This window comes from Penicillium griseofulvum (assembly GCF_001561935.1).
Source record: "Penicillium griseofulvum strain PG3 chromosome Unknown contig_80, whole genome shotgun sequence".
NCBI classification, from domain to species: Eukaryota; Fungi; Ascomycota; class Eurotiomycetes; order Eurotiales; family Aspergillaceae; genus Penicillium; species Penicillium griseofulvum.
The window spans coordinates 6059956-6071867 of NW_024467471.1; the positions used below are offsets into that span (position 1 = coordinate 6059956).

The window sequence follows — 11912 nt, forward strand, 5'->3', positions numbered from 1 at the left end:
ACTATCTCCTTTTGTTCTATAAGGTGTTTCTGTTACTACATAAATATTTGCCTACTGAAATGATAACACACACTTGAATGACCTGGCAAGGAGCAATATATACTTTGTAGAGATAGGATGATCACCCATTTAGTCACCGGAAGAAAAAGCATCGAGCCACTCGACCATCGCGTCCAAAATCTGCGACCAGGCATTGTTTTTTGCCATTTGCTCTGGCACCAACAGCTCCAATGTATATTGCGTCTCGCCCCGTGGCAACACATTTAGTCGGGGTGGCTCAGGAGGGTCTGGTCGGTCAAGTGGGAGAGCGGCAAACACTATGTCTTGGCCTCCCACTAGAACAGCGGTTTGCTGCTCAATGTTTTGAAAGTAGAATACCGAGCCAAATTCCGAGATGTCTTTCGGCCAATTGGTGCAATTCTTCGCGATTTCGGACAGGCCAATGGTCTCATGGGGGATGGAGTCGATGAACTGGGACTGCAGCGATTCTATGATCTGGGACTTGTCTGCAGTAGAGCATGGAGTGGCAGGATCAAAATTGGAAACGCTCATCCTCACTGGTACAAGGTTCAGACACGGCCCGATGATTCTCTCGTGGTCTGCAGTAGCAGATGTCAATGTCCTCCCGGAGACAGCACGGCCAAACACGACGTCACTTTGCCCAGTAACCCGGGCAAGTGCTATACCCCATGCGGCAGTAAACACCGTTGCCACAGTAGCACGTTTGGGAGGTTGAGAAACGCTGACCTCCCTGCATATGCGCATTCGATTTCCGGGACGAAGTCTGGAGTTATCGTAAGTTATATTTGTCGGTACCGGTGCGTCTTGTAACAGTGAGCGCCAGTAGGTGTATGAAGCTGCCCGAGAAGAGTTGGAAGTGGCAGAAGTGATTGAGTTTATGTAAGAAGAGAATTGACCGACAATTGGGACTGGGCGTTCATCATAGAGCGCGCCAAAATGTTCGGCCATTTGTGATAAACTGATTCCGTCGTAGAGAGCATGGGAGATACCAATTACCAATTGCGACATATTGTGCTTTTGGGATTGGAAAATGAAGAAGTTGACAAATGGCGAGCCTGGGATAAGCTTCTCTTCCAGTTCATTCAAACATACTCTCGCACATGCCTCGTCCAATAGCTCGTCAAGATCACGGATGACCGTGACATTTGGTTTTAAGGTACGCAAGATGACCTGGATGTATTCACCATCATAGTTATGAGGCACGAAAACAGTTCGCAGTATCTCCAACAATGATACAAGCCGAAGACAGAGATTTGTCAAATTAGCAATGTTGGTAAGGCCGGTGAATCTCATAGAGAAATAGTTCCATTCAGTGCGAGGTTGAGTGAAACCAGAGCGGATGGCATAGCGCTGAAAATCAGTCACTGGAAGAATGTCGCAGATCATATCCTCGGGGACTGAAAGAAGGTTTGCAACCTGAGATTTCCCTGGAAGCACCTGGTTTGGGGACTCGGTAAGGTGTCCATTATCAGGAGGGTCAAAACGGTGCGCCCGTTCATCACTAAAGGGAGTTGACAGTCGGGCTGCCATGTCGTCGAGCTGCGGATTCTGAAAGACGAGGGTCACCGACAAAGGAAGTTGTTGCTGTCGAGCAGCTCCTACCAGGCGGATGGCCATAATGGAATCGCCCCCGAGATCGAAGAAGTTACTATGGCGGCCTATCCTGTCACTTGAGATTGCGAGCAGACTTGACCACAAGTCCTTCAGGACTATCTCACAGTCTGTCTGCAGTTCCTCGACGGGTTCATTGTATTGGACGTCTTGGAACTTGCTGCTCGCTCCGATTTCTCGGAGCCTCGTGCGATCAATCTTCCCGGAGGGCATAAGTGGAATCCGCTCCAATTCCAACATGGATGAGGGAACCATGTACACAGGGAGGGCTTGTGTAAGATATCTGTTCAACTCTTTGCGCTGTGTTTTGGTAAACTGCTGCAATTCTTCACCGATATTTGTACTTTCCTTCCCATTGCGAGACGCCAAAAATAAGGTCAACATCTGGGAGTTGTATCCGGAGTCTCCTGTATTGCGTATTTCGATAACCTCGGCCACTACCATGAACGAAGGGCCAAGAAAGTGACTGGCATGGAATTCGATCTCTTCCAGTTCCACACGCTGTCCACGGATCTTGACTTGCGTGTCCGCTCGGCCCACAAACATCAATCTACCGTAACTGTTCCAACTCACCAAATCACCTGTGCGATACAAGCCTCCCCGTTGGCCACGAGGAATTGAATCATCGTCAATCGCAGACAGCCAGGGAGGCTTTTCTATGAATACGCTGGCTGTCCTTTCAGGGTTATTCAGGTACCCCCTTCCAACCAAGGGCCCCTCGAGGACAAGCTCTCCAATGGCACCGATGGGAGCCAGCTTGTTCGGCTGAGCACAAGATGTAACCCACGCGTTCAAACCATGGGATTGACCAATATTCACTATTCTGTTGAAGTCCACTCCATATACTGCCATTGTGCTGCCTATCGTGCACTCAGATGGACCGTAGAGGTTGATAACTCTGACCTTCTCCCCCCAACGAGTGGCATCTTTTAATTGAACAACTTCGCCTCCCATAGTGATGTTCTTTATATCTGGGAAGGATCTGGGGTCCAGAGATCGCGCTAGGGAAGGCGTGATGTTCAGATAATTGATGCGTAGTCTTTGAATTGCACCCGCGATATCATTACGGCGTTCATCTTCGGAGGGGATACAGATGCACGAACCCGCACACAGTCCGTGGAGAAATGGCGCCCACACAAAGTCAAAGCTATAAGAGGACAAATCAAATACCCGAGTGGTGTAATCATAACCCCAGTGTTGCTTCTGGTGAACCACAGCGCTACATGCATTGGCATGGGTAATGATGACCCCTTTGGGGGTTCCCGTACTTCCCGAAGTAAATATTATGTACAGAGCATTGCTGCCCGACACAATTGGAATCCATGAGTTGTCAACCACTAGGCATGTATCATGCAAGCCTTGGATGAACGCGGCATCAACGACATACACTGCGGTTGAAGTAATCTTTGCTGCAATCTCTTTGGTTGTTGGTGATGCCAAGGTCAACCGAGCATCGACCTGGGAAGCGATGGACCGCAAGCGTTCAACGGCCTGGAATGGGTCCACAAGGGCCACTACACCACCAGCCATGATCACTGCCAGCTTCGCCACAGGCGTCCACATACTTTTTGAACAGCAGAGGAGAACTGAAATCTCTGGTCCAACTCCTTGTTCTGTCACCAGCCAATTAGCCAGTTCGCGGGCGTTGTCGAACAGTTCCCGATAGGTTAATTGACCATCCCAAGCGTCGATCGCGAGTGAGTTTGGCTGTTCACTCACGCGCTCTGCGATCATGTTGTCAATTCGACTGTCAATTGTTTCTGGGAGGGTTTCGTTCCAAGCCCAGATCTGCTGGCGGTCCTCCTCTGAAAGTAAGTCGAGTTCAGAAAGTGGCATTTTTTCCATCGTATCATCGTGTTTGCACAATTGTTTGAGAATGTGTTCGAGCTGAAGCAAGAGTCGGTCTGCTTGTTGCCCATCGATAACCTGGTCGTCAAAGCTAAGACTCAGCGTGACTGCGTCCGTCGATGATACGGACGACGAACCACCCAAGACGCATTCCAGGACCAAGGCGTACGTTTGGCCTATGGTATCATTCTCACTTCGCTGCAAGAACAAGAAATTCTTTTGGCTGTCCTCTTCGGCTCGCGGCTGAATAACAAACAGAGATTGGAAGTGGCAGGCCTGGAGGGAATTCGGGTTCAATCGTTGCAGGCGCCCGAGTCCATATTGTTCAAATGGAATCATCTGTGCTGCCGCTGATTGAATGCCCTGTAACAAAGTTCGGAGAGGTAATTGCCAATTCAATGTTACCCGAATAGGAACTGTGGCAATGACTGGGCCGGCAATTAGCTCAACTCCAGCGAGAGGTGCTTGTCTACCCATAACGGTTGACCCAAACACAACGTCATGTGAGTTACAATACTGCGAAATTAGTATAGCCCAGGCAGCCTTCAATGTTGTTGCTGGAGTGAAGCCTTTAGGCCATTTAATGCCCTGTACATCTCGTTTGGACGCCATATTGGCGATTGGCTGGTACTTGGGGTTAGGCAAAGCGGGGAACTGCGGTGCAGCACAGTCGGCCAAGTATCCCGTCCAAAAATCCCGGCACTGCTCCTCGTCCACTTCCTGGACAATATATTGAATAAACCGGCTGTATGGAATCAGATTCCTGGTTGGGGCAATGCCACGATAAATGGACTCAACCCTTCTCATGATCAATGATGCAGACCATCGGTCGTAAATTGCATGATGAATGGTCATGAAGAGGGCTGCAGAGCCACGGGGACTTGTCTCAGACGCGGAGGAGGGTTTTATGAGGGAGAAAGAAAGCAGGGGCCCCCCAATCCCGACGGTTGTCGGTGTTTCCTCCTCCCGAGTCCCAAGCTCCAGCCATTGTACGGCTACCTTGGTAACAACCTGTAACAATCCTTGTCCGGCAGACTCAACTATACGAGTGCGAAGAACTGGGGTTTCAGCAATCACTGTATTCCAAGCTTCCTTCAATCGATTCACGTCGACGTCCACGGGAAGCGGAATGAGACCGCGGGATACGAATTCATCGGCTTGGAGGACGGTACGAGCCAACATCGCCTCCTGGATAGGAGAACAGGGATACGCATCTTCAATCTCCCACGGCTGAACATGACAAGCCACAGCGAGGGATTCCTTATTGATTGATTCCTCGAGGAGTGAGAACGGTGCAACTGGCTGGAGCAATGGTGCATTATTTTCGGAACCCTCTTCAACCATCTTGATGGCCTGGTCTGCTAGGTGAGAGGTGCGCAGCACGTCAGCAACTTGCAAAAAGTATCCTTCCCCCCGAAGACCAGCGACTAGTCTCATTGCCGAAAGTGAATCTCCTCCAATAGCCAGGAAGGAGGTCTGTCGACCGATTGAAGAAGCATCAATTTCCAGGGTAGCTGCCCAGAGATGCTGCAATACGAGTTCCGCTTTCGTCCGTGGTGGATCATCGAAGGCCCTTCGATATTTTACGAAAGCTGAGTAGTCGAGGAACTGATCCGTCGGTGTCTCAATGGCTATTTGGCTCAGCTTGTCTCGGTTGATCTGGCCGGGCTCTATCATGGGTAGCTGGGGGAGGACAAGGAACCTCGTTGGCAGCATGTGTCGGCTGAGCTTTTCCGAAAGTTGACCAAGCGGTCTAGAGAGAACATCCAGCAGCTTTGAAGGGGTTGTGTCATTTTCTGTCATGGAAATAAAAGCCACCAGCTGTTTGGACATCCCTGGGATGTTAACAAGATTCAACCCGCAATTCTCCACTTCATCCGGTAGACATTCTTTGAGACGAGCTTCTGCCTCAAGAACATGGACATTTCGACCAGGTTTCCTAAGGGCAGCAATACGATCCCGCTCTATCTTTGATAAGATGCCGACCTCGCTCAGAATTGGGGATTCCTTTGACGCGGTGGAAAGGAATGAGAGGATTTTCTGGAGGTCTGCCAATATCTCTCCAATCTCCTCCTTGCTCAGGACGATTTCATCAAAGCTGGCTCGAACAATGAGACCATCTGATGTCAAACAGCATTCCAGCATGACTGCGTAAGTGTTGAAAGCCTGGATGTCATCACGACCATCTCCGAGATCGAATAGTGGCTGTGGGTTTGATTCTGAATATTGCAGTGCTGGTTGTACTACCAGAAATGTATTGAACTGACAGGCCTGCTCTGCATCAAAGTTCAGACGACGGATGCGGGAGGTGCCATAATGCATAAAAGGAATCATCTTCCCTGCCTGGTTCTGCGTAATTTGAACCAAACTCAAGGCATCGTGCCCTTCCCAGTCTATCGTTATGCGTACTGGGACAGTCGTAATCGTCGGGCCACCCACTCGCTCAATTCCAGGCAGCGAGATTTGTCGGCCTAGGAGTGTAGTACCGAAAACGATATCACTGGCCCCGGAGCGTTTAGACAAGACAAGTGCCCAGGCAGTTTGAATGAGAATATTTGGTGTAAATCCATTGGTATTAGCCCAGTCAATCCCAGACACATTGAGCTCCTCGATAGCCGTTGCGTATGGCTTATAATTTGCCTCTGGAAGTGGCGGGAATCCGACCAGATTGACATCTTGAAGGTAATCTGTCCAGAACTGCCCGGCTGCTGTTGATTCTGACCCATGAAGATATTGAATAAAGTTACGGTATGGAATCATAGATCCTCCCGAAATATCCCCTTTCTTCAGACTATTATACGTGCTGAATACTTCATCGCCAATCTGACTGAGGAACCAACCGTCATAGATGGCATGATGCATCGTAAAGACGACCCGAGTACGAGACTCTGGTTTTGTATCAGTATCAGAGGAACCCTGCTCAACAATCCCGATTCTGAACAGTGGCTCATTGACTCCCATGCCAGCCTCCCGTTCAGATTGTAGACACTCATCTAGATCAGGGCATTTGGATAGCGACAAAGAGCATTTCAATACAACTTGGGCAAAGTTTTGATGCTGAGCGCCACGAAGATGGTTCGCTTTCATATCGATAATCCGCGTTCGAATTATTGGCGTTGACATTGACACATTCTTCCATGCGAGGACAAACGTTTCCAGATCCACATCGGGTTCCAGAGTCAACACGGTTTGTGTGACAAATGACTGTGGGTTTCGAGCTGCCAGCACCATCATCTCCTCCTGGATAGGTGAGCAGGGGTATATGTCCTCGATGTCGGCGGGATTGCACTGGCAGCTTTCCGAGACTCTGATAAAAATTGCATTGATTTCGTTTGGTTCTGGTTTTGGTCCCAGTAGCAACGAAAATGGCTCAGTCGAGATATCGGCAACATAATGTTGGTCATACCGGTCTCGTCGTTGTAATAACCCTGCTAAATCCGAAAGATGTGGATGTTGGAGAATGTCTGCAACGCTCAAACCACCGTATCCTTCCTCATGAAGCAATGCTACAAGACGCATGGCTGCCAAAGAGTCTCCTCCCTTGGCAATAAAATTGTCATGGGGTCGAAGTGAAGTGTCATTTGGGATTATCAACACTTTTGTCCAGAAATCCCCCAGGATGAGCTCATCTGAGGTCAATGGCCTAATTGAATCATCCATTAGTGGCTCTCCGAGTGTCTCCACAGAGTAAAGGTCAAGTAGTCGATCGGGTGACGCTAGTGCTATACTTCGTAGCGTCTTACGATCCGTCTTTCCCGAGGCTGTCATGGGGACAGACTGGAGTGGGAAGAATGCGGATGGTATCATGAATCGAGGCAGTCTGTCAGACAATTTCTCATCTAAGCCTGCAATCATATCCCCTACCAGGCGCCTGATGTGTGAGACAGACCCTCCCGTTTCTTCATCTAAGTAGATGAATGCCAGGAGCTGCTTCTGGCCGGATGGCCATTGAACCGCCTCCACAATCGGAAGAATTCCGTCGGGTAAGAGCTGACCAAGATGATATTCAACTTCACCGATTTCGACGCGTTGTCCATTGATTTTTATTTGTGTGTCTGCGCGCCCAATAAAGGAAATTGAACCATCAGAGTTGTATCTTGCTAAGTCGCGAGTACGAAACATCGGGGAGGTTGGTGCGAGTGCCACTCCTGGCAGATAACCATTGGGTATTTGCACAAGAGACTCCGTGGTCTTTTGCTCATCGCCGAGATATCCTTGCCCGACGATCGGCCCATCGATAAGTAGCTCGCCCACCGCCCCAACTGGCGCCAGGCGGTTAATGTCATGCAGATCGGCGATCCAAAGGTTGGCACCCAGACCAAACCCAATGCTCTCCGCATCTTCAGCGCAGGTAATATTGCAGTTTGCCGCACACATTATTGTACACTCCGATGGTCCATACGCATTGATGACACGCACTCGTCCTTTTGTTTGCAACCAGGGGTCGAGTACGGTGCGGTTTATTTTCTCGCCAGTAAGAATCAAAGTGCGTAGGCGTGGGAGCTTATTTGGGTCAAGCAACCGGGAGGTCGAGGGGGTCAATTGGGCAAACTCGACATCCAACTTCTGCAAGGCCAATTGCAAGTTATTGATACGGTCCGTTTCAGAAGGAACGCACAGACAACCGCCCGTCAAGAGCGTATAAAAAGTATTGTAAACATATGCGTCAAAGGTATATGAAGACGAATCAAATGTGCGAACACCTGTGTTGAATCCAAGAGTGCGTGCTTGATGGGCGACTGCGGAGGCAAGATTTGCATGGGATATAGTGACACCTTTCGGTGTTCCAGTACTGCCTGATGTGAAGACGATGTAGAGATGATCCGATGGCAATGATGTGCCTCCTAGCGGAGCTGTCTCGAAAGACCCCACCCCATTGAAGCCTTCGTCAACAATCACTACATGAGTAGTGATGGACTGAGCTAGCTCAGCCGTATCTGGTCTCGCCAAAATGGTGGAGGATTGGATTTGAGCCATAATTGCTGCTAAGCGGCTCCGAGGTTGGTACGGATCAAGCAGGATGAAAACGGCTCCGGCTTTTGCAATCGCCAATATGGTTATTGTCGTCCATATGGTCTTATCAAAGCAAACCGGAACAATCTGACCTGGACCAGCAACCTGGGTGTGCACCAAGTACTTGGCTAGTAGCGTTGATTGCTCATCCAGTTGGGAGTATGTGAGAAGGCCATCCCAAGCATGCACAGCTGCCCGATTTGCACGTCTCTTGACTTGTTGACTGAACAGTTCGGTGATGCAGATATCATTATTCCGCGGACGAGACCCATTCCATTTCCAGATGAGAGTTTTATCTTCTTCGCATATGGTGTCAAGGCCGATAATATGTTTTCCCTTCTCGTGAAAATTCACTTGACAGAGCTGGCGGATAAGATTTGTGAACTGAAACATCATTTGCTTGGCTTGAATACCATTCACAATAGCCTCATCAATATGGAATCGTACAGAGAGATTCTGCAGGCGAGCAGATGGCAGACATTCCACAATTAGGGCGACACTACCCATATTGCAGACTCCTTCGGTTGATAAGGGTTGGGTATCCTAGTGGCCAACACGGATCAGCATTCAAAATTGTCACTATAATCCGTTGGAATAGAATGTTTTACCTCTTGTTGTTCCTCGTCAATTTCCCGAATCAGCAGTATCGTGCGAAGATCACAAGCTTCCGCTACCTGTGGACTACAAGACCTGATGCGGTCCAATCCTCCCCATTCGAGAACCTCTTCAATAGCTTCAATTCGAGTTTGCATGATTTGCAACCACTCCACGAGGTCTGAGTACCATGATACTGGAACTCTAAATGGTATGACATATTTCCAACTGCCTTGGATACTTGGGGCATTCTCAGCTCTATGACAATCCCTCCATTCGCTGGCCACATTTGTTCCAAACACTATGTCCTCGCTGTTGGCGTATTGGGCCAACAGTAGGGCCCATGCGGCCTGTAGTCTGGTGGACAAGGTACATTGATCATGGTGAAAATCGCTCCAGTCTAACCAGTCTATCTCGTGCTCAATGGTGTGCTTGAGTTCGGGGTGATAACCAGTCGATGGGAGGTTTGGGTACGGAGAAGTTTCAAGGTCTGCAAATTCATCTTGCCAGAATTGATGAGCCATTGGGAACCATTCGAATTCGAGGACAAAGTACTGTTAACTCAGTAGGATTGAGATATACTTACCAGGTCGGGCTGCTTAGGAGATATATAATCCTTCTCGCTTTCCCTCAGTACCTTGCTGCGGCATCAAGGGTCCCCAATCTAAGGGCTGTCAGCGGCTTTCATACATACCCGGACCGTCCCAGTTGCATGACGAGACATCGCCATTGTTTCCGTGGAGAGGATTAGCCAAAAGGAGATAGATCCAAAAAATTGTAATTTCAGGTATGAATATTACGTTGTAATTTGAAATTGAAAATTACACAGGGGCAGATCTGACGTGGATCTGAGGGGTAACACGCGACAGAACCCTGGAACCCCGTGAAATTAACTTAAGCCTCGTTCCTTCCCCGGCCAACGTTGGCACTTTGTCACTCCGTACCTAAGCGGGAGACGGGCTTCCGCCGGAGAATTCTGTCAGCCCGATGTAACAATAATTGCTAATTCTGGTGTCTCAACGCCTCAGCTCCCTACCCCTGCACGTTGCAATTTCCTCTCCCCGACATCTCTCATTCTGCATATCGTTGTTGTGGGAACTTGGTAGAACCGCCTCTCACGAAAAGATGAGGGAAAATTCGAATCGAGAGCAACAGCCACCGCCACCCGCTATGCCGACGCGAAATCCATCCGCACCGTCGACACGCGCATCGGAGGCGGGTGAGCGGGCACCGCTGTTAGGGGGCCACGAGGCTGGGCATGGCGAGCATTCCAAAATTACGTCCTTTCCTCGTCGTCATCTCTTGCTCCTTGTATGTCTTTCTGTTGTAGCCGCTGATTTCGGCAATTACCTTGGCTATGCCCCTCATATCGAAATTCTTGAGTCGATTATCTGCCGCCGGGCTAGAGGCAGCAACTCCTTTGTGGGAAATGACAACTGCAAGTCACCTGACGTGCAAGGAGAATTGGCTCTTATCAATGGATGGAAAGACACATTTGACCAAGTCCCAGGAATCCTCCTTGCCCTTCCGTATGGGTTTGCTGCCGACAGAGTAGGTCGTAAGCCCATACTGGCACTCAGCTTGACTGGACTCATTCTAGAAGAAATTTCCATACGATTAATCTTTTTCTTTAATTCCGCCCTGCCGCTGCGGATGGTTTGGGCGACTCCTGTTTTTCAAATCATCGGCGGCGGACCCCAAATAGCGACCGCTATGGCCTACGCTATGGTTACCGATATGGTGCCAGGTAGTCAAAGGTGGCGATAATACCTTGCCCATGTTGATGAGGAATTAGCTGACTAACGAGGACGGTCTATTTTCAGGGCATCTGTTTTCTTCATCCTGTCTGCTGCGACTCTACTCGGCGAAATTATTGCTACTCCGGTTGCAGCATTCCTAATGTCGTGGACCCCATGGATTCCTTCACTGTTGGGTCTATTCTTTGAGTGTTTAGGACTGCTCGGAGCCACTTTTATCTCTGATATACCTTTCGATTCAGCGCCATCCAACGACCAACAGGATCTTGAAGAGGAGGAAGAAGGCCAGGAACAAGGACATGATTTGAGCTTGACGGATGATCCACCATATCTACATTGGAAAAATGCCATACGACGGCAGTGGAACCACATTCAAAACGACTATTCGACATCCTGGAGCGCAAACCTTTTCTACACTGTCGGGGCATTTTTACTTGCAAGTATCGGTCGGCAAGCGCTACAACTCATTGTTCAATATGCTTCAAATCGCTTTTCTTGGAGCATTGCGCGTGCCAGTTCACTCATCACTCTGAAGGGCATCATAAATCTCGTCACTCTATTGTTCATTCTACCTTGGCTTTCCAACTGGCTGAATAAAAATTTGCTTCTGTCCCCCGCTGCCAAGGATCTCCGTATTGTTCAAGGCAGTGTGTGGCTTCTAACCCTGGGGTCCGCCATCATGGCCGTTTCCACTTATCCGGTCACATTCATAGTGGGAGTTAGCTTGCTCGCATTTGGATGGGGCTTCTACTCGGCCCTGCGAAGTCTAGCGATGGAACTAGTATCACCATCGCAGGTAGGTATTGTGAACACGGCGATTGGGTTCGCCCAAAGTATTGGTTCTCTGCTGTCAGGGCCCATTCTGGCTGCCGCATTCCGCCGGGGGTTACAGGAAGATGGGCTTTTGGTGGGCTTGCCCTATATGGTTGCTGCTGGTCTATTCTTTCTATCCGGTTGCTTGACAGGTTGTATCCGGATTCCACGGGGAATAACTGGCGCCTGAATGTCTTCCGAGAACTTGACAATAGTTCTTTCAAAGCTTATAATTACCATAGAAGACAACCATTC

General features: G+C 49.3%; 2 protein-coding genes across 2 annotated transcripts; one reads left to right on the top strand and one right to left on the bottom strand.

Annotated features, from left to right (window-relative positions):
• Positions 1-129: 129 nt before the first annotated feature.
• On the bottom strand, positions 130-9817 carry PGRI_031640 (AMP-dependent synthetase/ligase; the record flags this gene model as incomplete). The annotated part of the gene is made up of 3 exons (XM_040790877.1): positions 130-9036; positions 9102-9641; positions 9782-9817. The coding sequence occupies 3 exons, from the start codon at positions 9815-9817 to the stop codon at positions 130-132; spliced, it is 9483 nt and encodes a 3160-aa protein (XP_040647830.1).
• Positions 9818-10212: 395 nt separating this feature from the next.
• PGRI_031650 (putative MFS transporter) lies at positions 10213-11847 on the top strand (the record flags this gene model as incomplete). Its single annotated transcript, XM_040790878.1, has 3 exons — positions 10213-10645; positions 10688-10844; positions 10911-11847. The coding sequence occupies 3 exons, from the start codon at positions 10213-10215 to the stop codon at positions 11845-11847; spliced, it is 1527 nt and encodes a 508-aa protein (XP_040647831.1).
• Between the last annotated feature and the right edge of the window lie 65 nt (positions 11848-11912).